At 53.0% G+C, this 27,584-nt stretch overlaps 1 protein-coding gene across 3 annotated transcripts; it reads left to right on the top strand.

The window, feature by feature from the left end:
• Positions 1-803: 803 nt before the first annotated feature.
• Positions 804-27,584, top strand: CCDC62 (coiled-coil domain containing 62). 3 transcript variants are annotated; one of them, XM_037051970.1, is made up of 13 exons: positions 804-949; positions 2,956-3,148; positions 4,934-5,100; positions 6,544-6,645; positions 8,075-8,246; positions 9,795-9,896; positions 11,961-12,049; positions 12,406-12,521; positions 14,700-15,425; positions 16,367-16,514; positions 18,881-19,009; positions 26,050-26,138; positions 26,830-27,584. In XM_037051970.1, the coding sequence occupies exons 1-12, from the start codon at positions 914-916 to the stop codon at positions 26,095-26,097; spliced, it is 2,028 nt and encodes a 675-aa protein (XP_036907865.1). In that variant the 5' UTR covers positions 804-913; the 3' UTR covers positions 26,098-26,138; positions 26,830-27,584. The 3 variants fall into 3 exon arrangements, with proteins under 3 accessions (XP_036907865.1, XP_036907864.1, XP_036907866.1); XM_037051969.1 differs by having other exon boundaries at positions 14,697-15,425; XM_037051971.1 differs by lacking the exon at positions 9,795-9,896 and having other exon boundaries at positions 14,697-15,425.

Raw genomic sequence — 27,584 nt, 5'->3', positions numbered from 1 at the left:
GACCGTTCGCTAACCTGTCTTGCCGGTAATGCCATCCTAACCATTAAAGAGTAGGGGTGGGTGACCAGGGTTTAAATGTGGTAAGTGGTTTTTTTTCACAGTTCAGTTCCTAGATGACGTGAAGAGTAGAAGCGGGGAGAAAGAGGGACTATGAAACAACACGTGAAAAAGCTTAGGTTCAGCCCAGAATGTCGTAAATTTTGTCAGGATAAAGTTGCAAAATTCTCGTTGCTAGTCAAGAGCTACATCAACAGCCCAATAAAAATTTTTTTTTTCTTTTTATCTGCGATGCTTCGTTTAGAGCTGCTAGGTTGCCCAGCAACTCTAACTAGAGCAGGGCTGGTCTGCCTCCACCCGGTTCATTCCTTTGAATGGCAGGCACCTTTCTCAGCGCCAGGAACGCAGAGCAGCTGAACGGAGCGAGCGCACGTTCAGCAGGGCAAACAGGTGAGCAACCGCGCGGGCATAACCCAGGGCGGTGGGGACAGAAACGGCCTTTACTCGCTCCGCCGTTTACTGGGAAATTGTAAAGAGCCGGTTTTTGCGGACGGACGGTGAATAATGGATTGCACATCCCCAGGTGAACCATTCTCGAGCCCTGGGCCCAGAGCTGGAAGCACCAAAGTCGGGAGAGCTGTGTCCGCCAAGCCGCACATGGTCCGCGGGAAGCCAGCTTCCCGCAAGGGGTCGCGCGGCAGCCGCGGTCTCGCGAGAGTGGGGTCGGCTCAGCCCGGACGACCCAGTAGGTTGGACCCCCGCCCCTCCCGCACGCTCGGCTTGGCGGGCGGTTTGGGTGGGAAGGCGCGGGGCTCGGGGCCTCGGGGCTCCCCTGCCGCTCCGGGCAGGCGCGCCTATGGCGTTTCTAAGGTGACGCTGCGCTCAGCGCCTTTCTCCGGGCGCGGAGGAAACACCTATGAACCCCTCGGCGACCTTCTTCGTCGGGCGCCAGGTGAGAGGCTGCTGGCTAGTCCGGGGTGCGACCTCGGGGCGCTGCGTGCACGTTTGGCGGGGTTCCTGCTTCAAATTTAAAGCAGTACCCGAGTCGTTGAGGAAAAACGGAGCATCACGTCCGTTTCCTTGTCCTAAAAGAAACTCGTTACCCGTCCAGACGCTGAGACCAGTGGCGGGACCAGGTGATGGCGTCTTAACGACACACAGTGGGCACTGGTAGAGCCGCTGTTCTCTGCGCCACCGGGCTCGCGGCCCTTAATTTACTCCACAGGAGCCCCATTTTACCAAAAAAGCCCTGAAAGGGTTTGTCCCAGGTTTGCATTAATCGGTATACAATGAGATGAACTTTTCTGTATACTTGGCCTATTGCCTCTTGCCCGATCCTAGAGTGTATTGAATATATACTCTTTGCAGCGCGCACCTCGCTGTATCCCCAGTAAATACTGGTTGAACGAATGAGTGAGTGAACGAACGAATGAATGGCCTACCAAAGACTGGAATTCAAGTCTTATGATTTGGAATCCCCTGACTCCACATTCCATTTTCTGTGTTTAGTTTCTAATAACTGATTCATTCGTTGTTGTTACTTACACATCGTATTTTTCAGAAAGTCGGAATGATACGATATACTTGGGCTTCTGGTGAACTTTTGGCTCCCGTCTTTAAGATAGAATTCTTAAAGTAACACATTTAGTTCTTTATTTCATCCAGGGGGACAGCGCCATCTGTCGAAGTGTAACTTACAGTCTTAATAAGAGCCAGTGTTTGTTGAGTGCCTGTGATTTGGCAAGTCGTGTGAGGTGCTTCACAGAGCTTGTCTGGTGTAATCCGCACGACACTCTTAAGAAGTCACAGCGCTGTTGTTACCATTTTACAGGTGCGGAAACTAAGGTTTATTTTCAGTGAAGTAACTTGCCCAAGGTTGTATGGAGCCCCCAGGTGGCTGCTTCTGGACTCTCCCTGTGGTCAGATCCACTTGCCTGCACTAGACTTTAAAATAATGTGCACTTAAAAGGGAATATACTGTAGATAATTATGGTAGATGTGAAAATGGCATTATGGTTATATGAAAATGTTCATTTTTAGAAATGCATACTGAAGTATGTATGAGTGAAATGTGTTTTTTTATTTTAAAGATTTTATTTATTTTTTAATTTAGAGTGAGAGGAGGGGAGAGAGAGAGAGGGGAGGAGAAACATCAATGTGTGGTTGCCTCTTGTGCATCCCCGGCCAGGACCCTGGCCCGCAACCCAGGCATGTGCCCTGACTGAGAATCAAACTGGTGACCCTTTGGTTCTCAGGCTGGCTGGCGCTCAGTTCACCGAGCTACACCAGCCAGGGCAAAAATTTTTTTTCTTTATCAGCAATAAGAAAAAAATATTGAAACAGGTGGCAAAATCTTAATGGCAGAACGTGGGTTCTGAGCGTATGCAAGTAAATTGTACTGTCCTCTGTCTTCTGTGTATTTTTCAAAATTTTCCTTTACAGAATTTGTGTTTTCGGTTGGTATGTTGAGTTTGGACCAGTTCAAATAGTTCTAACAATATTAAATTGTTCCTGGTAGACAGAGTACATGTGGACATGTAGAGGTAATGAGAATTATTTACAGTTTACCAGTAATTACTGCATGTTTCCCTGGTGGTTCCAGAACTGCTGAGGCCGGGGGAGGGGTTCCATTGCTGACTGGTACCAGGGGAGAGCTGACTGCAGGGAAACCAAATGTAGGGATGGGTCCACCTGGGATTAGCCAGTGGGGGTGTTACAAATGGTCCCACTTTTCGAGTGGCGTGCGTGGTGTGACCAAGAGATAGAAGCAGTGCACAGCAGGTGTGGACGCCTTATGTATGTTATTGAATACACACAACTCTGATGCCGCATTATCACCAGTGAAAAGAACTTAGGTAATTTAAACTACCTTGAATTGGCAGCAAAAGAAGGTCTGATTAGGCTGATTGATGCTGTTGGTTGGCTTTATTCTGATGTGAAACCACTTTCTGTGACTAGAACATCGGGTCGGAAGTTGAGATTTCCACCATCGAGAAGCAGCGGAAAGAGCTGCAGCTGCTGGTGGGAGAACTGAAAGACCGCGATCGAGAGCTCAATGACATGGTCGCGGTGCACCAGAGGCAGCTGCTCTCCTGGGAGGAGGACCGGCAGAGAGTGCTGACTTTGGAGGAGCGCTGCGGTAAATTGGAAGGTCAGCCACGCAGGCCACAGCTGCAGCGCCCTTGCTGGCGCTCACCGGAAGGGCTCCCGGGGAGCACAGCGGGGCCTGTGCCCGCTCGGCGCCTGCCGTGCTGGAGTCTGGTCCCACTGAGGGCAGTGGAACAGGCAGATGCAGTGTGACCCACAGCGGGAGGGACGGAGTAGAGCACCGGTTCACTGGGAGTGCGGGGTGAATGTGGAGGAACTCGGTTCTGAGCTGGAACCTGAGTAAAGATGCCGTAGGACCAGCCATTTTTCTTGAACTGACTCAAAGATTTTGAACTTTTGGTGCTGAATTTGATCTGAAGTGCCTAAAGTGGTCCCCTTTCACGATGGTAGCAGTCGCAGAAATGGCTCGCAAACACTTTTTGTGCTCTGTATCCTAATTGTCGCCCCTTTAGTGATACGCTCAATATTCTGAATATTCTGAGTATTTTGTTGACTCTAGAGGAATACTGGGGTGTCTGAGGGGAGAGCCCTGGGTCTGGTTGGGAGATAGAGAACTTACAGCACATTCTTTTTTCACTCATGTCTCACAAAGCGACCTGCGAACACCACAGTGCACATATACATGACATGCCCCCATCTTTGGGGGCTGCCCGGGCTTCCTCTGACCACTCCACCCACACACATCCACATACACTGTTCACTGTGGTCCACACTAGATGTGATATAATATTAAACCTTTAATGCGAGCATATTCAAGAACAGAGATTGCAGATTATGTGTTGGCATCAGTTTCTGATTTTTTAAATGAGAAACTTCAGTAGGTATTTCATGGAAAACTGAATGGCCAATAAATACATAGAAAGGCTCTCATTCTCATTAGTAATTAGGGAAATAAAAATTAAAACCCTAATGAGATACCATTTTACACTTACTAGACGGCAAACAGTTACCAGTTAGTGGTAAGAGCGTGAAGCCAAGGGCTGTGTACTGGTGGCCGTGTGGGTTGGTGCCCCTGCTTCCACAGATCGCCCCACGGTCTCTGGTAAAGGCACGCACAGCACGCGGCCCAGCGTCCCCACGTCGGTGTGCGCCCGGGGCACCAAAGGACCTTGTCCTACAGAGGAGATTCTGCCTCGGTGGGCGTGGGGCTAAGAGTCTGCATTTCTAACAAGTCGCTGGGTGGTGTCTGTGCTGCTGGTCCAAGGACCACACCTGAGTGACAGGCCCTGGAGGAACTGGGGCAAACATGCACAGAGATGCCCGTACACGACCGTTCGGAGCTGGGTTGCTCAGGTGACCGCAAAGGCAGAGCACCCAAGTGGCCACCCGTAGCAGAACTGATAGATGAAGTTCGGTATAATCCTACAATGGGATATTATATAGCAATGACAGGGGACAGGCAGAGGGTACAGACAGCATGGGTAAGTCCCAGGGCACAGTCTTAAGTGAGACAAGCAAATGGAAGAATTCGTAGAGTTTTGTTTGTGGTTCACGTTAAACTATGCAGGGTCGGGCAAAACGGGTTCCCAGTGTACCCACTCCCGAGTGTGATAGTGAAGGTGATGCCACGGGAAGAAGTTCGGTTTCAGGGAGGTGGTTATCGGAGGTAGAACTAGAATGAAAAGCAAGGAAATGATTAAGATCAGGACGGTGGTTGGGACAGAAACGTTCTTGGGTACAGGATCACACATTCATAATAAAAACTTTTAAAAGAAGTATCTTGTAAAGAATTCTTTAGCACACTTACTGTTTAACCGTGTGTTGGAAGAGAATGCATTTTGAGCGTCAGCTCTGACTGCAGCCGAGTTACTGATGAACCTCCCCTCAGGTGAACTGCATAAAAGAACGGAAATAATCAGGTCGCTCACCAAGAAGGTCAAGACCCTGGAAGCGAGCCAGGTGGAGTGCCAGACGGCCCTTCAAAAGACCCAGCTGCAGCTGCAGGAGATGGCCCAGAAGGCCACCCACTCGTCTCTCCTCTCTGAGGACCTCGAGGTTGGTTTTGTTTGTGCCAGGCTTCACTGGCCCAAATTCTGTTGGGTTTCAGTGGCTGAAAGTTTAAGTGTGTGCATTAAAAATGCAAGCATGTGTGTAAGAAAGGACATCCACCCAGCCCCGACGGGTGTGTCAAGGTTGGTTGGAGGTTCATCCTATAAATGGAAAGGTCGCAGGTTCGGTTCCCTTTCAGGGTGCATGCCTAGGCTGCGGGTTTGGTCCCTGGTTGGGGCGTGTTTGCAAGGCAACCCCAACTGATGTCCTCTCTCACTTCAATGTTTCTCTCCCCGTCTCTTTCTCCCTCCTTTCCCCTCTCTCTAAAATTAACTAAAGAAAGAAAGAAAATATATCCGTCTGTCATCACAGCCTTGTGTTCATTGTCTGTCATGGAGACAGAGCTCCATCACAGCCCTTTTCGAACTGTTAGGCCATCTGGTTCAGCAGCGTCTATCATGTATCAACACTGTGTTATTTTGGAAGGCCTTTCTCAAGGTCTGAGGTCATACCATCAAGTTTTGGTTGCTTCCAGTTATGCTTTTGAAAGAACTATGTCTTATCTGATAGGATGAACAGGTATCTCCCGCATGTTAGTGGCGTATTGGGAATAAAACCTGTAGCACTGGTTTTTCAGTTTTCAGTTGTAACTGGTCAGTCATCGGAGATGAACACCTCGGAGAGAAAGCCATTTTCCTTCTAGGCTTCTGTCCTTGTTTCAGTGACGTTCGGTGGAGGTCTTAGTGAGGTGATGCGTCTTCATAATTCATGATCATAGTACAGCTTTTATTTTCTGCCTTTTTTCTTTCATGACTTTTTTTTAGACTACTAGAGAGTTTCTAGCTGTAAACTAAGCAAAAACTATTCTAGAATCTATAGATCTGTTCAGTTGAAAAACGGGAATATTTCAGTCAGCTCAGGCTGCCGTAACAAAAATCGTGGACTGGGAGGCTTAAACACTAGAAACTTCTTTCCTCACAGTTCTGCGGGTGGGGGGCTGGGTCCGGGTCGCAGCGCGGTTGGTGTCCGGCGGTGGACAGTCACCTTCTTGCTGTGTTTGGGACAGAGGGGTACGCACACTCTCTGGTGTTTTTTTTTTCTTTTTCTTTGTTGATTTTTATTTTTACAGAGAGCGAACAGGAGGGAGAGGGAGAGAGGCACCAACTGGCCGCCTTCCTTCCGTGCCCCAGCGGGACCAAACCCACGTCCCAGGCGCGTGCCCTGACCGGGCATCAAACCGGTGACTTTTCGAGTTGCTGCCCAGCCCACTCAGCCACAGCGCCTGGGGCTCAGTATTCCTTTTCACGACTGCTTACTTAGCCCACTTTGTTACTAAAAGGTGTGAAAGAAAAAACGAAACAGAAGAACGAGCCCAGAGCGAGGCTGCGGGCTGCACCGAGAGCGTTTGTGTGGCGCACGCCTGTGTACTCACGTGCTGTTTCCTCGCAGGCTAGAAACGAAAACCTCAGCCACACGCTGGTGGAGCTGTCGGCTCAGGTGGGACAGCTGCAGGCTCGAGAACAGGCTCTCACCACGATGATAAAGCTGAAGGTGATCGGGGGGGGGGGGGGCTGCCTCCATTCGCCGGGTGCTCCGCTGGCCTCGGGGTCTAGTCACGCGCGTGGGCTCACTTAAATCGCATGGCTGTGCAGCTGGAGGGGGCTGCCAGTGTGGCTCTTTTTAACTTCTCATTTTAGAAACGAAGGAGACCAGGTCCAGGTGGTGCCCCAGGAGCTGGGAGAGGAGGCAGGGGTCCACCTTCGGGCCCTGTGTCCAGCTCTTATGCAGCCCGTGGTCTGGCGCACTCTTCCAAGTGACCCCTTGTCAGGCCCTGGCCATCAGAACGCTGGTTAATGTTTTGTTTCTTTTATTGGAGGGAAAACCTGTTACCAATCAAGCAGGTGTGTGTTTGGCCTCCAGCACACCGGGAACAGTCTTGTTGGCGGCAACACACGTGTTCGGCAAGTGGGCTGATGTTGGTGCCGTGGGGCACACGTGGAAGCTCACACATGATTCTTCCCACCACGTTTCTGTTTTGAAGTGATCAGGGGTGAGCTTTCTTAAAGGGAAGGCACCCAAAACCGCAGAGTTGTCTCCAGTGAAGCGGTGACCAGCTGAGTGGCTCCGATGGCCGCTGTGGCTGCCATCACAGGGAACACTCCCTGGCAAGGCTGTGGTCCCAGTGACGAGGCCGACAGGGATTGATGGCATTTGTGTCCGTGGACTTGGTAGGACTGCTGGGTGTTTTGCTGCTGGTCTGATCGCACGGTTCCCTCAGTTTCCGAATGGGCCGCTCAGCTCTGTTCTTCGCCATCGCTGCGCCCAGTGGAGATGCGCAGACTGGGGGGCGTCTCCCGGGCTCGCCTGTGTGCAGGGCAGAAAGCCCGTCCTTGGTAGGAGGAAAGCCTGCTGACCGTAGTCACTTCATGTGAGCGCGGGAGGGAGAGAACGTGCACCTGCCGTTGATACTGTATCCTTTTAGGTATTGTTCGAATTGCTTTTCAACCGGCAGATACCTTTTAGTACTTAAAAACCTACCTCAACAGTAAGAGGCTCTGATCAGGGTAGGTCTGGGGTCTGGCCTGGGGTCTCTAGTTTGGCTGAAAAGAAAGGAGGGGAGAGCTGGCTGAGCGTGGGGTTTCTCTGAACCAGGCCCCTCACGGGCCGTTCGGTCTCCCGTTCCTGCACTTTCCCTGGGCGTCTGGTCCAAAGCTTTCTCGGGCAGTAGGCTATGGCAGGCCGCTCCTGGGGCAGGGCCAGCGGGCGGGTCCCCCACTGACCAGTCGCGTGACCTTCGCCATTCACCGTTGGCCGGGCTGTGGCTGGGGTAACAGCGGTGCCCACCTCAGGGAGTTCCTGTGCAGGCTGAGTGCGTCACCCGTGGACGTGCTTAGGATGGAGCCTGGGAGCCGGGACCCTCTCATGTCAGGTCCCCGGGACTTGAGTGTCTCATGTAACAGCTTTCAAATTCGGTGTTTAGGACAAAGATATCATTGAGGCCGTCAACCACATCGCGGACTGCTCGGGTAAATTCAAGCTGCTAGAGCACGCCTTACGTGACGCTAAGATGGTGGAGACCTGTATCGTGAAAGAAAAGCAAGACTACAAGCAGAAACTGAAGACCCTTAAGGTTGAAGTCAATAAGCTGAAAGGTAAGGAAGAGACATAAATTCAAGCATTGGTCGTGGGAATATATTCCTTCATTCAGGTCCACTTAGTCTTGTGGTTGAGAGTGGGCCCGACTGTGGCTGGGTGCCGGCCTGCAAACTGAAAGGTTGCTGGTTCAGTTGCGAGAGGCAACCGATGGATGTTTCTCTCGTGCATTTTTTGCCTGGGTGAGGAGGAAGAACTCGGGAGCAGGAAGGAATGGCCACCAAGGACGCAGTCTGCCCTGGGGGCTTTTGGTGCGTGTTTTATTTTTTAAAATTCCTTTGCATTCTCCTTTTAAAAATATTTGATTGATTATGCTGTTATAGTTGTCCCATTTTTTTCTCCCCTTGACCCCCCTCTGCCCTGCACCATCCCCCCCCAGCATCCTCCCCCTTAGTTCCTGTCCATGGGTTGTCCACATAAGTCCTTTGCACTCTCCTTTTCTGTTTCCACTCTCCTGGCGGCTCCGTGAACAGTCCTTTCTGAGCAGTGGTCCCTGAAGCTTCCTACGAAGCGAAGGGGAGGTACACGAATAAGTTAGTGCCCGTGCCTGAGCGTGGGTACAAGTGGTAGGGTCCAAACCCGAGTCTGCCCGAAGAGGCAGTGGAGGTGGGCCCGCTTTCCTCTGGCCTCTCCCCACTGTGGGATCAGCCCGTCAGAGCGGGAGTGCCCCACCTCCGTCGCAGGGAGAGCCTCAGCGGCGCTGACAGAGTCCCGTGAGTGCGTCATGGTCACTTTGACCTGAGAGCCCCAGTCTGCCTCGCTGGTGCTCTGACTGGCGGCCAGTCCTGGGTCGGCCTCCACCGTGGCTTCAGCTGTAACCCGAACCACGCGGTGAGCCCCTGGCGGTGGGGGTCTGCAGCGAACTACACGGCCCCTGGGGGACAGTGTGGGCATTCGATTAATAATTAAGTGACTGCTCTAGGTAAGGTTAATTGAATATTTATTAAAAACTATTTTTAAAAGAAAATTGGGGCAGTGGATAGTGGACTAGAGAAGGAGGGAAATAGACTCACTTGCTTTGGGTGGCCTGGGAGGGCATCTCTGAAGAGAACATTTAAGCAAAAATTTGGGTCATGGGAAGGGCTGGCCACATGAAGGTTGGGGCCAGGGGCCTTCCAGGCGGGAGGAACAGCAGAGGCAGAAGCCCAGGTGGGTTAGGAACAGAAGGAAAGAGGAGGGGGTATGACAGGCAGAGCCAGGCCAGGAGGGCTTGGGGCCACAAGGTGGGGTTTCACGCTCAGTGTGGTAGGACGGCTTCTAGGTGGCTGGGGGTGGGGCGGTTATTTTGGAAAGAGAGCCTACTTGCCCGTGGACAGCCAGCAGGGGTCCTGCAGGGACCAGGCAGAGGGGAGAGAGCGCAGCCTCGGCCCGGGTCATGGCCAGGTGCAGTGAGCTGCTGGGTGGGGGCGTGCTCTGGCTGCAGACCCCACAGGACTTCCTGTTAATCGGGCGGGGAATGCTGAGGGCGTGAGAGGTAGTCACACTGTGTGTATCCTTCTGTGAACTAGTGATTATTTGAGAATTTTCTTTTTCTTCTATTTGTGAAGAGGATCTAAATGAAAAGACAACAGAAAATAATGAACAACGAGAAGAAATCATTCGCCTGAAGCAAGAGAATAGTTGCCTGCACGATGAATTGGTTTTTACTGGTAAAAATAAATAATTAGTTTAAGGGACTGAGTACGCATATATGGGTATCCTGAACTTCCTACAATGCTACTGTGGCAGGCTAAAGGAATTATCCTTCTCTCAAAATAGTGTTCTCTTTCTTTTTTTTAAAGATACTGTTTATTTATTTTTTTTAGATAGAAGGGAAGAAGAAAGAGAGGGAGAGAAACATCAATGCGTGGCTGCCTCTCATGAGCCCTGCACTGGGGACCCAGCCTGCAATCTGGGCATGTGCCCTGACTGGGAATCGAACCAGTGATCCCTTGGTCTTCAGGCCAGCACTCAATCCACTGAGCCACACCCTTTCTTCTTTTTAAGGTCTTTGAGGGGTGGGGAAGGACCAGAGGGGCGTCCAAAGTTGCTATCTTGTCTCCTGTTTGATTGTTTCCTCCTCTGTAAGAGGAGCTGTCCACCCTCCCGGCTCGAGCCTGTGGCTGTACTTCCCACGGAACGTGGGTTAAGAAAGGACCTTATGGCTCGGGCTGGCGTGGCTCAGTGGATTGAGTGCCAACTGGGGCACCGAAGGGTCACTGGTTGGAGTCTCAGTCAAGGCACATGCCTGGGTCACAGGCCAGGTACCCACGTGGGGACACGTGAGAGACAACCACACACCAATGTTTCTGTTTCTCCCTTCTCCCTAAAAACTAAAGAAATGTTTAAAAAAGAAAGAACCTTGTGAATTAAAGAAAGAAGGTTGTTTATACTTCAGCAAATGCTGTATAAAAATGAGCAGTTCAACATTTTTCAAGTTTTGCAAATAGATTACCTATAATTACTATAGTTGAAGAAATATTCACATGTTTTGTTACATTACTGAGACCCTAAAGTAAGAATGTTGGGCATGAAGTTAGCGTGATTTAAAAGCAAGCGTCTCAGTGGGGGTTGGCTCTGGCCCCTTCTGCCAAGTTGCTCTGCCTCCTGCAGCCTCCCCCCCCCCCCACTGGGCCCCTCCCTGCCCCGCCGGGCGTCTCAGCCCCACTGTGAGAACCCCTCCGGTCCTGCTCCCGCCTGAGAATCTCAGGTCCGCAGGTCTTCTCTCTGTCCCTGCCAGGGGGCTTCTGTTAGGCTTTCATTTCGGTGCATCGTATTAGGAAAATATAGGTTTGGAGATAAAACTCCAATAGAAATTCAGTAAACCGCCCTGGCTGGTGCAGCTCAGTGGATTGAACCACACAATTGAGGTTCGATTCCCAGTCAGGGCACATGCCTGAGTTGCAGGCCAGTTCCCAGCAGGGGACTCATGAGAGGCAACCATACATTGATATTTCTCTCCTCTCCTTCCCTTCCTCTCTAAAAATAAATAAATAAAATCTTTTTAAAAAAAGGTTTCAAAAAAATCTAATTAAAAAAAAGAAATTCAGTAAACATATCTTTGGTCTACTCACACCTATGCACAATGCCCTGCCCTAGGAAGAGAATACATCTCTATAGTTAAAAGGGCAAATACAGCATTTTATTTTTAAAAATTTCAAACAATTTGAATCTCATGTGGAAGCGTGGTTTCTCACCACTAGAGGTCACTATATTCATTATTAGGATTGCTGCTGCGGAGAAGTGCTGTCACGTTGCTAAAGACGTAAGTAAAAGCGGTATGTATATCTTACTGTATACCGATTAGCTCTACACATCTATCCCTATATCTGTGTATCTGTCTCTAACAATCTCTGGATCAGCATTCGAGTGCCGGGCACTCTGCAGTCTGCCAAGAAGACCGTAGGCCCGGGGAACTGGGTGCCTGCCAAGGCCTGGATGAGACGCTGCTGGCGGGCGGGGGAGGGGAGCCGTGGGCGGGCTGTTCCCGCAGCCTCTCTTTGACTCGCCGAGTTCTGCTCTTCCAGCCTATTATTATTTACTAAGTAAAATATTTAGAACTTGTTAGTGCCGTGATAAATCCAGTTTGTGAAATAGTTTGTTTATTTGCTAAGTGGATTTCTCAAACATGTTTTCTACTCCTACTACTGTCTCAGTATAATTTTTGGAAATGGAGAAGCGTGTAGTGATAGGGCCGATGACAGCCATTCTGATGGCACCCCTGTCCCCCACAGCTGAGAGGGAGAAGAGGAAAGACGAGCTGCTGGACATCGCGAAGTCGAAGCAAGACCGCACGAACGCGGAGCTGCACAGCCTGCGGCAGGTGCGTCCCGGGAACCGCCCCCTGCGGCCCGGAGGGGGGTGCGCGCGTGCGCACGTCAGGTTAGGGACAGCCTCTGTCTGCCGCTTCTGTTCGCGGGGCTTTGGGAATCCCGGCTGCGCTAAATGCCTTTCACACTTAGTGCAGCAGGTGGGGCCTTCTTTACGACCACGAACGGTGCCGAGGCCGGTGGCACTAACTAGTCTCAGTGCTCACGCTGGGGAGAGATAAGAGCAAAAAGTTGTACCATATTTCTCTGGTCACTGCCTGATCCGTTTTAGCATTTGGAAGAACCAAATTGTTGACTCAGGTTAGTTTTATTGTTACACTTTACGTTGATTTATCAATGTCTATGGCAGATTTACGTGAAACAACAGAGTGACCTGCAGTTTCTTAACTTCAATGTGGAAAATTCTCAGGAACTAATTCAGATCTATAACTCCAAGATGGAGGAATCAAAGGCCCTGGAGTCCAGGTAACGTGGGACGAGGCTGTCACTCGGGTCTCGTGTTTTATTTCGCCGTTCGGTCAGCACTTGGTAAGCGCTTGCTGCGGGCCAGCCAATACCTACTGCCGTCCCCTAGGCAGCAGGGAATAAATGTGTGGGAGCTAATAATGATCATTTAATCCCAGTTGTACTGAGACCTGGGCTCAGAATTTTAGACATGATCCTGATCCAGCCACTTGATGAAAGAAATTCATTTGTTGTTACTGGTCTCTCTGCTGCGTAGAAGGCTTCACGGGTCAACCGTGCGTTTGTTCAGTGCTCACGGTGCCGTAGGCACTGGGCCAGAGGGGGCTGGTAAAGCGCGGGACCTGTGTGCGCCCAGGAGAGGGGGGGCGCGGCTGCAGGAGGGGCCCAGCTGACTGGGGCGGCTCTGCCCCCCCTCGGTTTTCCTGTCCCCTTGTCAGTGTGGATGGTGTCTTTCCCCTGCAGTGAACAACAGCGTGTGGATTCACTGGGTCTCCGCAAAGTTAAAGTGGAAATGTGTGAGCTGTGGTTTGATGGGAGGGGCCGATAACTGTCCCGCAGTTCACTCGAGTCTGCTTTTCGGAGGGGTCACCGAAAGGAGCAGGGTTCAAGGATGTTCCTTCTGCTGCCCGTGACCCCAAGGCTGCCCTGGGTGGATGGAGCTCCTTGCCCCCTGGGTGGCGGCTGCAGGGCGGCTGTGGCACGGACAGTGCGCCTGAGGGCCCTGCCCTTCCTCCCAGGGCCGCTGCTGGGCGTCCCTACTTGTATCCCTGCCGCAACTACTGCCACCAGATGCCCGGCCAGCCCAGCACCCCATGTCAGCAGAGGCCCTGACATACCGGCTCCTTTTCCCTCGTTGATGGAAGAACCCTCCAGACCTGTAGAGTTATTATGAGTTTATTTGAGCCAAACTGATGACCTATGCCAGGCAGCAAGATCGCAAATGCGCCTCCAAACAACAGCAGTTTTGCAGCTTGTTTGAGACGTGAGGCAGTTGCAGGAAAGCCACTGGTGGTCAGTGAAGGGGGTGGGCAGGAGGCAGAGCAGGGTACTTGCTGGGGCTGGGTAGGCGGGAAAGCCGAGAGGTCCTTCTCGCACGCTCATGGGTCCAGGCTGGCTCTTACAGACGTGGCACAGAGCAGGTCTGCAGGCACCACGGTAACAGTGAGGGCTCTGGGGCTGGGGCTGCCTTGGAGGGGCAGGAAGGAGGGGTGGAGACAGTGGACAGGCCTACTCAGGCAGACGTCGTCCCCTGCTGAGGGCACTGTGGGCTGGGACATGGCCACCGGCCTCAACCTGCCCAGTTAGGAATTTGGGTCAGACTGTCCTCTGCGGTTACTTCTGGTCTCGGAGCTTGTGAGGCGGATGATGGGGCCCTTTCCGCTCACACCATTTTGTTCGTCATTGCCACTGGGAGGCACCCGGGCTCCGAGGTGGCTCTTTGGGAGCATAAAGTGGCTGATGCCATCCTAGATGGAGGCGGTGGGTTTTCTGAGGGGTCAGACCCAGACAGATCAGAATCCCTGGATCCGTGTGACATAAAAAACATTAAAGGAGGTTTAAAAGGTTTGTCACACATATGCTGTACTCTTCATTTCTATTGTACACACATGTGTCATTGGTACCTGAAGGCCAGCTGTCAGTACACAGCTGCGCATGTCTCCAGCAGGTCAGCGGTGCGGCTGTGAGCGCGGTGTGGCGGGCACACTTGGCACCGCCCACTCGGTCTCCATTCCCTGGTCTGCATCGCCCCTCAGTGCTGGCTCTGCCTGTGTTTGCTGTGTCGCTGACGGAGGGAGGGAGGGAGGGACAGGTCAGACCAGTCAAGGACACGTGCAGAGCGTTTAGTATGTGTCCGAGTCTGTCGCGGGGCCCGGGAGGATTAAAGGGGCCTCTGCACGTAAACATGGAGAGGACAGAACACGTGGGGCTCGGTGGGTGCGCGGGGAGCGAGGGTGCGGGGAGGAGGCGACAGTGAGGGCGTGGGGGTCAGAGAGGCTTCTGGGGGCGCAGGCTGCACCTGGGCTCCCGACACGGGACAGGTTTTCTTCCTTATATTTAATTTCCAACACCTGGGTCTTGTTAGGGTTCAGGTGGACTAATGAGGTTTGGGTGAAGTATTGGGAATGATACTGTCCAGTGTACCTCCTAACTTCTGGTTTTGTAACACCACTGTAGCAGAGACCTGTGTCTGTCTGACCTCAGAGGCAGCCACCCAGACGTCGATGTTAAGAGGGAGAAAAATCAGAGGTCGCTGGTGAAGGACCAAAAATTTGAGGCCACGTTGATTCAGCAAATCAGGTCAGACGAGAGCTCCTGCGAGGGGTGCAGAGAGAAACGGCTGCAGGTCAACACGTCATTCGGGGAAAAGAGCGTCGTTGCCGTCTCGTCTCTGTTCACGAAAGACCTGATGGAGAGACAGAAGTCTTGGTCTCTGGGAGGAAAACTCCCGACTGAACCGGAGAACAAAAGCACGTCATGCAGGATCCACGGAAAACCCTCCAAAGGCAGCGGAGTCGGGGTTCCGCCGGAAGAGCAGCAGGTCTCAGCAGCCCCGGCGCCGCAGGCCGACGAGAAGCCGCGGCACGAGGTCAGCGTCTTCCTGGGCCTGGCCGACTGCCCCGGCACAAAGCGACCCGAACGGCTGGATGCTGGATGCCAAGGCCACATGGAGGGGCTGGGAGCCTCGTGCTGCCACAAAAGTGAAGGCTGCCTGGGTGACAGTGAAGTGTGCGGGTTCAGGTGCTGCCACCCCAGTAACTTCATCATCGAGGCCCCGGGCCAGATGTCTGACACGGAGTGGATGAGCATTTTCAAGCCCGCCAAGCTGCAGCGGGTCGTTCGCCACAAGTCGGTGTGCGTGTGCACAGAGGACACTGGTGTGCCGAAGTGCCACCACTCCGTCAGGTCAGTGTGCTGTGCCATCCTGAACGCCCCGGGGGCCGCGGCCAGGGTGGCGCCGTCTGCCTTCGCAGATGGGCAGGGTCTGAGGCAGCCTGTCTCCTGGGAGGCCGCCGGGTTTCTGACTCCGCAGACTGAACTGGATTCCAGTGGAAAGTCTGTAACCAGGACGGCCTCTGGGGCAAAGGAGTTGCTTAAAAACAAAGGCAGATGTCGTGAGAGTTGGGCAAATATGTTTTATTTAAAAACAAACAGGTGGGTCACTTCCTGCTGCTGGGGCACTTCCGCCCCGATGGTGGGACTGATAAGCCCTGTCTGCGTGCCCAGACCGAATGCCTCTCGGAGACCCCAGATACGAGTTTCTCTCTCCTCACCCACGGTCACCCGCCCCCTTCGAGACCCAGTGCCCTGCCTTTGAGTTCCCAGTCCATTCCCCAGACTTGCTTAAAACCAGGCAGGCAGGCCGAGAGCAGGCCCAGGAGCCTGGAGGCTTGTTCACTCTCCGCTGGGGAGAGACCTCAGAACAGACGAGCCACCGGGGGCCGCACCATGCTCACAGGGGGACTTCCGAACACCATTGACAGAAACAGTCTCAGACCAGGAAACTAGTTTTTACAGATCATCCTGGGCTAATTTCCCTCCCTTTTGGTCCATTCTGTCTCCCAGTCTTTTCAATTGGGGGGACCGGGGAGGAGGGAAATTTCTCTATTCTATCATTACCCTTTAAGAATTTTGTTTTAGTTATTGCAAAGGGTATGCATTAATTTATATTTCACTCAAATGTTCTATTCGCATCCTTAATGTTCTACTCAAACTTGAGCTTCTTCATTAAAAAAGAGAAATTACTTTTTTGGTGCTGTTGAGGTACCGTAAGTGTAAGAGTGTCGGTGCCAAGTGCTTGGTGCTGATTTAAGGTATCTGTCTCTGTTTGGTCTCCTCACTCGCAGCGAGCTCGTGGCCATCCCGCACTCCCACCGTTTGGGCTCTGCCCTACAAGAGGACGAGAAGGTGGCGGAGACCGAGTCCTCTGCTGACAAAAAGAACTCACCTAAGATTTTGTTAGTGAGCAGAGATGCAGCGTCGCCCAGTGAAAAGGTTTGTGTTTCACGTGGAAACGCCCAGTGCATTCCCGCGGGACTTCTCCGCACACGCTTTGAGTTCTCCGGCACGGCTGTTAACCTGCCGCGTTGTGGCCGAGCCTCGGTTTTCTGTAAGTCACAGGACTTCAGGTTGCAAATGCCCTATAGGTGGGCTTTAGGCAGGATGTCCGTCAGGCTCTGCATGGGCTCCATGTATTGGTTTTTAATTAATAAACATCTTAAACATGCAAAAAATGTAGATTATAACAAGCAGTTGTGTAACATTCAGATTTAACATGTTTCATTTTGCCAAAGTTGCTTTGTGTTTCTCGTTAAAGAAAGAAAGTATTATAGATACCGTGTGACTCCCCCACTCTCCCCACGCCCCTTGCCGGCTGAGCACTCTCTGAAGCTGCTGCTGCGCCTTCCTGCGCACTTCTGTGACACGAGAGTCCATTCTTAAACACGGCCTGCTGTTGTCTTGTGTGTGTTTAAAATGTGCACACATGGGAAAATACTGTGTGTTCTTCTGCAACGTGGCTTTTCCGACTTGTCCCTGTTCTGCGGCGTCCGTCTGTGCTGACACGTGTGGACCTCGTCTCTCTGCATGGGTGGTTGCGTGGGGTGTAGTCTGTCGATCAAGCAAACCACTGCTTGCTTGCCCACACCCTGAAGGGCGCGAGGTTGTTCCCACACCGCCACTGTCGTGACCGAGCCCGTGTCAGCCTCTTACACAAGGTCTTCGAAGGTCTTTCACGAAAGAAAACAGTTCGAGTCAACTTCGTCACGTTTGGCGTTGCCATGGAAAAATGTCTGGCTTGGAGATCAAACCGGTCTGGGCTCAGATCTCCCCTTTTGCTCCCTCTCAGCCCAGTGCCCTTAGGAACGTTACCTGGTTTCTTGGAGCCTCAGCTTCTCCCACGACGGATACGCACCCAGAAATGACATCACACGGCTTGGTCCCCCTGAGCTGGCGTCCAGCGAGAGTCTGCTGAGCCTTGGCTCCGGGCGGGCGTCTGCTGAGCGTCGGTTCTCTGTCAGAGCGTGGCCACTCCAACTGCACCTGGGCCCTGGAGCCGCTGGGACTTGGGGGTGTGAGCGGTGCCCCCTCGCTGACCCTGGGGGTGTGAGCGGTGCCCCCACTTTGGAAGACACTTCAGAGGTCGTTTCTTCAGAGGCTAAGTAGGGGCCTGCCACGTGACCCAGCTGTTTCACTCCCACCGGCGTGGAAACGTGTCCACGCAGAGACTTGCGCACGAGCGCTCAAGCCGTATCTGTGCTGGCTCAAAGACTAGGAGCACCCCAAATACGCATTAACAGGAGAGTAGACTGTGGCAGGAGCAGGGCAGTCCTCAGCAATGAGAAGAAGTGACTGTGCGAGCACACCGCCTGGGTGGATCGCAGAGGGACTGTGCTGAGTGCGGGGCAGGCAGCCACACGAGGAGTGTGTGCACAGAGAAGTGCAGAGCAGGCAAAGTAACCTCTGGGGACAGAAAGCAGACCGGGGGTCAGCTGCGAAGGGGGCGGGACTCCCAGGGACAGGCTTCCCAGAGGGGCCCAGGTGCGACCCGATCTGTACAGTCCCTGCCCGCGCAGGGTGACTTCATGGTGGACGCAGGTCGGGACTCTTCGGGCTGTGCACGGTAGTTGCACAGAGACCCGCAGGTCAGTTCTTCCTGCGAGTGGTTAGTTTCCTAAAGCCGTACGTGCGACGGGAAGTGCTGCCTGTCACCTTTGTTAGCCTCTGAGAGACGCTGTTTTCGATGTTTGCACCTGTTCTCCCAAGGTGGTGTGTGACGCTGGGCACCCATACTGTCCGTGCATGTCTCTGCACGTGTGTGTGTGTGTGTGTGTGTGCCGTCGGGGTGTATCCACCAGCAGGTGTTTGCTACAAATCTTTTAGGTCCAGGTCAGTAGTGATCATCGTTTATGGAAAATTGGAAAGGAGCCTTTCTCAATGAAAAAAATTAGTCTTGGTGCTTTCGAGAGCAGTTGGCAGCCTCAAAGTTCAGATCCCAAGGTGGAAAAGAAAACAAGAGCCAACGAAGGCACATTTCTACATATTTTTAAAAGCTTTTACGCCTTCAGTGTTTTGCATTTTGCAAGTATTCTGACATTGTAATTACAGCTTTGCCTGGGGTTCTTTATCATGTGGATGTTGCTTAATTACTTGTAGTGAAGTCTGTTTAAATCCAGTTATTTAGCCACGTGGCTTCTGAGAAATAAATGGAATCGGTTATTCTGGGAGTTATTGACCCACAGTCAAAGAAGTATTGTGTGTTCTTGTAGGTTAACGTCTGTGTTTGTCACATCGCATCCGTGCGCGTAAACACTGGAAGACGCCTCTGGAGCTCACGGTGCTCCCGCTGTGCTCTCTTGCAGGAGGACTTTTCTCCCACGAGGAAGCTTCAGCGCTTGCTGGCGGAGTCCCGGCAGATGGTCACAGACCTGGAGCTGAGCACTCTGCTCCCCATCAGCTCCGAGGGCCCCGGCGGCGCTGCCGCCAGAAAGGTGCGTGCTGGCTCTCCTTTGCCCGCCCCCCCCCCCCTCCAGCGTGGCATCTGCGTGCTCCCATGCGGTGTCTGTCACTGGTCGGGCGGCGAGGGGAAGTTTCTTTATGTCTCTGGGGGACTCGGGTAGCACACTGGTGTTTGTTTTTGCTCTTAGCGCACTGGTTTTGAGGAAGAAAAAGTCACTGCAGGTGACTGCACACTCCACAGGTGTCACTGCACGTACACTTCCTCTTTCTAATTACCTGGGCAGAGGAATGTAAATCCTTGGGGGTCGGAAAACCAGTTTTGCTACGGAAAATTTCAGATGCCCACAGAAGCAGAGAGGACACGGCTGCCGCAGCCCTTCAGCTTTCTGCCGCTTCTGTTCTGTCTCCCCTTCCACACGGGCTGCCTCTGAAGCCTCAGAAGCCAATCCCGACCAGCACTCATTTCGCTCGTTGTCCCCAGCAGATGAGGACGCCCAGCCAAACCGATGATTGTTCTTTGATACCCTCCGATGACGAGTTCATGTCACGGTTTGCCCACGTCTCCCGAACGTGTCCTTTCACTCTGTCCTGATCGCTCTCCAGCCAGGGTTTCTACTTTGCCTTTGTATTTGCCCCTTAAGGTCTCTCTTAACCCCGAGCACTTTCTTCTCCCTCCCTGTTCCCGCTTCTTCCTATTCGTTCTCTTTCTGCCTTCTTGTCCTCCATTTTTTTTCTCTGGTGCCATTCATTCGTGGAAGAAACACCGGATTATTTGTCCTGTAGGGTCTCCCACTTTTGGGGTCTTGCTGACTCTATCCTCACTGTGACTGAACCGCCCACCCCCCCGCCCCCGACCAATAATTCCTGTAACTGGTATTTAGATTGAGCTGCTTAGTTGGATTTTTGTTTGTTTGGGCCGGACCACAGTGTGGGCCAGGCTGTCGTTCCCTGCTCCGCCAGCCAGGGCAGGCCCGGGCAGGCCCTGGCGGCCAGCTAGCCTGCTGTAGGTGTCCGGCTCCATCAGGAGTTCAGAAGGTGGTCAGCTTGAGCTTTTATAGGATCCAGTTCCCCTGAAGGTCACTAACTGATTTTAGCGTTCCTCTGTTGGTATTATTTCGATCTGTTATGTCATCAGGAATTGCAAAGTGGTAGTTTTCTAGACCTGTCTGTCATCCCCCAGGGCGTGTTTCACAGGCTAAAGGTAACTGCCTTTTCCGCGCACAGTAGCGTTGCAGCAGCAGCACTGCGAGGGCTCTGCGGGCTCTGCAGCCTTAACGTGGACCCCAGGGCGAACGTGGAGCTCGGGGTCAGGATGGTTGAGATCCCAGTTTTCTAATCTGCAAGATGAGGGCTTGGAACCGATGCCGTAAATTTAAGCCTCCAGGTACATTACTTGAGTGTGCTATGTGCCTCATTAAAGATATGAGTGTTTTAAAGCCCTTGAATTAGCCCTGGCTGGTGTGGCTCAGTGGACTGAGTGCTAGCCTGTGAACCAAAGGGTCCCTGGTTCGATTCCCAGTCAGGGCACATGCCTGGGCTGTAAGCCGAGTCCTCAGTAGGGGGTGTGTGAGAGGCAACCACACACTGATGTTTCTCTCCCTCTTTTTCTCTCTCCCTTCCCCTCTCTAAACAGTGAATAAGTAAACTTTTTAAAAAAAAAAAAGCCCTTGATTAAACTTTTTTGCCATCTCTGACCAAAAACTAAAATAAAAAAGGTCTGCGGGAACATTGAAATACCTTGTTAAGAGTCAACCGGACTGAGGTGTGATTACCTTTCTGGACTCCGATCAGCTCCAGTGACCTGGCTGTCACACACCAGTGCCACAGTGTGTTGGTTACGTAACTCAGGGCCGTCTTGGTGGCGCGTGGTACCCGTCCTGTTGGAGGAGAGCCCCAGACGTCTAAATTCAGGACTAGTTCTAAAAACTGACACGTGATGTCTTACTCAAGTTCACAGGGCTTTAATCGGAGAAAGTTACCCACATGGGCAAAGCCGCTGCCCCAAGGGGTGGCCGCTGGAAGAACCCACCCCTCCCGGGACAGCATCTCTTTCACAGGGGGGTCACCACTTGCTGATGGCTACACAGACTCCCCGGGAGAACAGTGCAGTCCTAAGCCAGCAGACGACATCAGGCAGTCACCACACCCCATACATTCCTTAACTGCCCTCCTGGGACATGACACATCTTTCTGGGCGGTGTTCTGGGTGGCTGGCCGGGCCTGAGGCTGCGGAGGCCCCACGTTTCCCAGACGCCTTTGCTGCTGGCGCCTCCTTGCCTCTAAGTGAGCTCCCCTGCACATCCTCGCTGGGCTCTTCTTCAGCAACATTGTTTCGCCTCTTCCGGGTCGTTCGCAGGTCCCCAGCAACGGTAGAATCAACTGCTTGATTTTTAAAAAATCACTCTGACCTTGTGGTTCCATTGAACCCTCCTCTTCGGGAGGACTCGACACCCGTGAACAGAGCAGACACGTCCCCGCTTACTCAGGTCTCCCTCCGGCCTCTTACCGTGTTGTGTGGTTTCCATCGCAGGCGTCTCGCACGTCTCTGTTAACTTGTTCCTGTTATTTCCTCTGTTGATGCCACTGTACAGGGTGTTTTTCTTTAAGATTTTACTTATTACTTATAGAGAAGGAGGGAAGGGAGGGAGACGGAAAGGGAAAGAAACATCGTGTGCAAGAGAAACATCGACCGGTTGCCTCTCGCGTGTGCCCCGCCTGGGGACCGAACCTGCAACCCAGGCTCATGTCCTGACCGGGAGGCAGACCTTGCGGGACGACACCCAGCCCACTGAGCCACACCAGTCAGGGCACCCAGGTATTTTAAGGTTTAGTCTCAAATTGTTAGTCGATGGTATAAAGAACCACGATTGGCTTCCGTAATTTGCATCTTTTCTAAATTCACCTGTTGCAGTAGTTGTAGATTCTTAGGATTTTGTACTTAGACGGTCATGGAATTTGTGAAGAAGAATTGCTTGTTTTGCTTTTTTAATTCTCTGTGTCTCGTTTCCTCTCCCGACTGCGTTGCTCTGGCGCAGGCCTCCCAGGCAGTGTGGGGCGGAAGCGGCGAGGGCGGCGCCCCCGCCTGGCTCTTCCGCTGGTGTCTGGTTAGGTTCAGAGTCCCAGGCAGCGGTTTCCACGGGACACAGGCGACCTGGGCCTAGAACATTCCGCATTTTAGAATCAACACGCTCACCTCCACAGGCTTCAGCAGGCGGTTGCATACCTGTTCAATTAAACCACGCCTCATGCATTCACATGTCAGTGTCACAGAAACAACACACGTCGCGCATGGCTCGCAGTAGGTGAGCAGGGTCGTGTCCCATGCACTCACTGCTGGTGCCCTCAGAGCTTTCCAAGTGCACACAAGAGGGGCTTGGTGGTGGTTTCCAGAAGGTTCTTTTCTTGACACAGTCTCTCGGAAGCATTCGTGAAGCAGTTTAATGACGTTGGGCAGAAAGTGTTTTGAAGTCACAAGGTTTTTTCCAAACAGCTTTCCGAGCCTAATGTCCGAACCATGAAGTTAACCCTGTCACTTGCGCAGCTGGGCCATTCCGGTGTGGTCACCTGGCCGTGCGGCCGTCGGATCCACAGTAGGATCAGAACAGCTTCATCATCCCAAAGAAGCCTTGTCCTGCCCCCCACCCCACCCCCCCACATCCCCAGCCACCGCTAGTCTGCGTTCCGTCTGTGGGTGTGCTGGGCAGGCACTATTTTAAAAACGTTTTACTTATTTATTTTTAGATAGAGGAGAAGGGAGGGAGAAAGAGAGGGAGAGAAACATCAACATGTGGTTGCCTCTCCTGCGCCCCCAACTGGGGACCCGGCCCGCAACCCAGGCGTGTGCCCTGGCTGGGAACTGAGCCAGCAACCCTTTGATTCGCAGGCTGACAATCCACCGAGCCACACCAGCCAGGGCACATTTTTTAAAGCTTATTACTGATTTCAGAGAGAGGAAGGGAGAGAGGGAGGGTAAGGGAGAGAAGGAAAGAGAGAGAAACATCGACTTGTTGTCCCACTTACTGATGCGTTCACTTGTTGGTATTTGCGTCCTCACCGGGGATAAAGCCGCAAGCTTGGGTATGCGGATGATGCTCTAACCCACTGAGCCACCCGGCCAGGGCCTGGGGAGAGGTCGTTACTCAGAGTTTTTTGGATAGAATTCAGGAAATCCATACATTCTGATGGAAACAAAAATTACACAGACGTTTACTTTGGTTAACCTCTGATTGAAAAAGAGCACTTTAATGATGAATGTAGGAAGCAGGCCATGGTCGTACTGAATGCCTGTGACATTCTCCCCTGCGGTGGTCACGGATTGTCCCACACCATGTCACAGTTGTCGTGACGTCTTAACATACTGCTTCTGCTCAGCGCTGCCTCAGAGTCATAGTGCGTTAGTCCGCGCGGGTCGTGCAGTGTGACACTCTGGTGGCTAAGCGAGCGCACTGTGGTGTCACAGCCTCGTCTGGCCGCCGACACCAGCGGCCCCTCTGCTGCAGGGTGGCGCGCACCCGGGCTCCTGGAGCTCACCGTGCGTGCCAAGCTGCCAACCAAAACCACACGGCGCAGGGAAGATGGGGTCTGGGCATGACCCGCCTCAGAAACTTTGTCCATGACACATTTTTTTAAAGGACAGGAATGTCATCAAAATGGCGGGACAGTTTTCTACAGGTTGAAAGGCCCCGAAGTCTGCCTGCGGGAGAGGTCGCAGCTGTGACCAACCGGAAAGTGGGGAGGAGGGGATGTCGCTGCCGAGGGTGGCAGGGGGTATGGGCGATGCTAAGGCACAGGTGGGGGAGGTGCTGGGGGTCATGGGTGTGTGTTCCTACTCGGCGTGGCTCTGCCGAGACAGAATGCACAGAATCGCACGTAAGCAAATGCAGGCTTCGCACCAAGCCCAGATTGTTCCCTAACGACGCATCAGACGTGGTGGAACAAATTGTCACTTTCCCACAAGGGCGACAGCAGAATGGACGGCACTCAGTGTGCTCTGCCGACAGGCCCCTCCCAGCCTCCTGGCCTCCAGCTCCTCGCTCAACCTCTTCTCCAGGGCTGGGGTTTGATTCCTGTCCAGGACATAGTCAGGAGCTCCCGCCCTTGTCCTCGGAGCACGCTGTGTGGGTTTGTGGGTGTCGCTCCATCAGAGCACAGTCACGGCACGTGGCAGCTGATGGCACGTCCCCCTGCATGTCCCTGAACCCGTGGAGGAGCCCCTCTCCCCCAGTGGGCATCCCCGGGCGTGGCACCCACCGTTCCTGCCACATAGGGTGCCCTGCAAAGGCCCCGAGTGCCACTGACAGGGAGAGTGGAGGAGAAGGCAAAACGGTGGCCTCGGGTAGAGACCGGAAAGTCACGGAGCTGCTGGAGGTCAGGGAACACTCGGCCTAGGAGACGGCGCACTTTCATTTTACAGGGCAGGAAAGTGACTCACACCTTGCTCGGCGTCCCACAGCTAGTCAGACCCGCGCCTGGTTGGGAGAAATACCGGCTCTGGATGTAATGTCTCCCAGTGGCTTACTAAATACTTTGGGACACACTGGGGAAACAACAAGCAGAAATCCGCTGGGCAGTGAACTCTACAAGCTCCTCCCCTTTGGTCAGCTTTGCGACAGGGATGCCCGGAGAGTTCCGAGCAGCCTGTCTGCCTCCCCAGGGCTTTGCCGTCTGTTCCTACAGACAAAAGTCTTACTTCAAGCCTTTCTCTGAAACACTCTCGACCTTCACTGGCAGGGCGGGGCAGGAGGTGATCAAACTCTCCTGGCGGGGATGGTGGCCCTGTGGCCAGCAGACAAATTGCAGAACCGACCCTTGGACGCAGCAGCGTCACTTGGGGAACCTCTCGATGCAGACACACCTGCGTGCGGGTCAGATAGTCCGGGTCCTTCACTGCAGCATTGCTTTCTAACAGCCACGTCAGGAGATATAGCCCCTGCCCGCCATGGTCCATCCGCCGCAGGAGTGTCACCTCCCCGTGACGGACCAAGGGAGGTCTGGGGCGTGGAGTGTTTCCGGGGTATCATTAAGTGGGATGCCAGGTACTGAGAGCTCCCCCTGGCACCCTCTGTGTGTAGAAGTGGGTGGGAGTAAGATCGTGTACGAGTATGTAATCTTTATTGTCAAATGGTGTCAGCGTGTTAACTATTTTTAAAAAATACCAATAGTTTAAAAACAGAGGAGAAAGGAGAGTAGAACACAGCGTAGCTGGCCCCCTCACCTTCCCCCACAGCAGCTTCTGGCTGCGGGCAGGGCGAGGAGGGGCGCAGCCTGAAACCGGGCTGGGGTTCTGGCCGGAGCTCGGGGCCCGATGCCCTGCCACTGGTCTGGGGTCTGCAGTGGTTCTGTGGCAGCCGGCAGAGCCTGTGGATCCCTTTTAGAATCGTGTTTCTCAGCGAGTGAGATAAAATCCACCGGACCGTGAGATGCGGGGGAAGGCCGCTTGAGTAGAGAGGGGGCAGCACGTGGAAAACCCAGGGGGCTGGAAGCCCCAAGGGGCACCTGGCAGGGCCCAGGTTGGGGGCGCGCTGGGCCCCAGCAGAGGAGGAAGTGGCTCAGCAGGGGACTCACCCACAAGCTGAAGTTCACCACCTGCGTCTGCCTGTGTCTTTTCAGGCATCCTCTTCCCCTTTCCTTCTTTTTTTTGTTTTTTAAACAAAGTACCTCCCCAAATGCCCAAGGGTGCGACAAGCCCTCAGTGGGCACTTGCAGGATCAGAGCGGTTCGGGTTGTCATTGTTACCCGTGAGTGGTATCTGCACTGGGGGCTCACCCCCGAGCCCGGGTCCAGGCTGACGCGGACTCAGGCATGTTCAGGCCTTAGCCAGAGCAGCCGCGACATACCCGGTGAAGCCAACAGCGTCCCCGCCCCACGGCAACAGGCTGAGGGCCCCACTCACAAGGAGGGGAGCAACGTGTCTTCGTGGTGTGGGTGGGTGGCGGCTGTATGGAATTCCTTCATTGTGTTCCATCAATTCCCTGAGGTCTCTTAAAGGCACTTCTGCTGTATTCACATACAGGCTTCTTAAGTATTTTCTGCTTTTTGTATCCTGGTTACTAATTCGGGACTTGTTTTATAGAACTCCGAAGTCTCAGAAGAATCAGCTCCAAAAAACGCCTCTCAGTGACTGGAAAAAACAAAAGCAGCTTCAGTGCCCAATGTTCGTGAGTAAGTCACCTCTGCTTATCTCGCCTCTGGTCTCAATGGGCATTTAATGAGTAACTGGGGACACTGATAAGGCGGGGGACGGGCCGCACATGTGTGTGACCTGCAGTCCTTTCGCTTTTGCGTGACCTGTTTATGCATGCCTTCCAAGTGTACTCCGGGTAAAATGTCACTCACTTGTGAGACAAACGGAGATCCAAAAAGTCCTTGTTCTCAACTCCTAGCCTTTTCGACCTAAGGAAGCGACTGCACACAGCTTCCCAAATCGGGACCTGCAAGCCCGTGTCATCTGACCGGCTGGAAGAGTCTCTTCATGGGGCTTCCCGTTGCAGCACAAGGTGTATTGACCCAGGAAGCACTTTCTTGATTTGTGTTTCCTGCTATCAAACCTTCTTTCACACGCATTTTCTTTGGAGTCCAGTTTAAGTTAAAAGGTATTAATCGTTGTAGTTGGTTTCTAGTAAGCCTCGAACATATAAAGAAATGCGGTGAAAGCAGAAAGCTTAAGTCCCCCGCCCTTCTTCCCTCTCCCCTGCTCCTCCTCTCTCTCTGCTGAGGAGTCCCCGTATTTATAAAACTTCACATGGCCTTGTGCCGACCAACGTCGGACGTGGTTAGTGTTCCAGAGGCCCGGAGCCTGGAGCACGCAATCCGGCCGCACGGTGGGTATTAACTTTGCCTTTCCTTCCCGCAGGTCTCCCCTCCTGGTGGAAGGCAGGAAGCAGCCGCCCACACCTCATCCTTGACCTTGAAAGCAAAACGAGGCTTGTCCCCCTTCCTGGGTGCCCTTTCCTACCCAAGGGGAGCAGAGACGGAAAGTTAGTGTAAACATCTGTGTTTTGTCTGTTTTCAAGTTAACCATTCGCATACGTCAGAAACACTTTTCCCGTGTGAGGAAGGAGGCCTTACTCTCCGCTGTGCGGGCACCAGCCGGGCACCAGCCGGGCACCAGCCGGGAGAGGCTGACTTCCCTGCCGAGCTGCCGACCACAACCGAAAGCTAGGGCAGCTCTCTGCAGCGTGAGCCAGAGAACCCTATGTGTCAACAGTGCTATTTTCACCACCTGCTTTTTTTAAACCTGTGCGTACATTTAAATTAGAACCAGCAGCTGATCAGAATCAGCTCCAAATGTATGACCAGTAGTATTCTCCTCTCTTGTGGTTTTGGCCCTGGACTCGGCCGTGTAAACAGACATAAGTGACGCGATGCTTTGCACTGAAGTCGCCTCCTCTGTCACAGACCTCCGCGCTCCCGCCGCCCCGCCGCCCAGCAGAGCCCCGTCTTGTCCGGGTCTGTAGCCGTCCATCTGCTGTGTGCACGGCAGCTTGCTGAAAGATCACGTTTTCTGCACATTTTAAAAAATTATTAAAATCTAGAACACTTCCGTTTTAACTTGTAATTTAATTTTTTAAAGAATATAATATGTGTCTCTCTGTCCTTCTAAGAGAA

The sequence above is a fragment of the Sturnira hondurensis genome, unplaced genomic scaffold (genome assembly GCF_014824575.4).
Source record: "Sturnira hondurensis isolate 20B ecotype Veracruz unplaced genomic scaffold, ASM1482457v3 Scaffold0007406, whole genome shotgun sequence".
In the NCBI taxonomy this organism is placed as follows: Eukaryota; Metazoa; Chordata; class Mammalia; order Chiroptera; family Phyllostomidae; genus Sturnira; species Sturnira hondurensis.
This window is presented reverse-complemented; position numbering and strand designations above follow the sequence as displayed.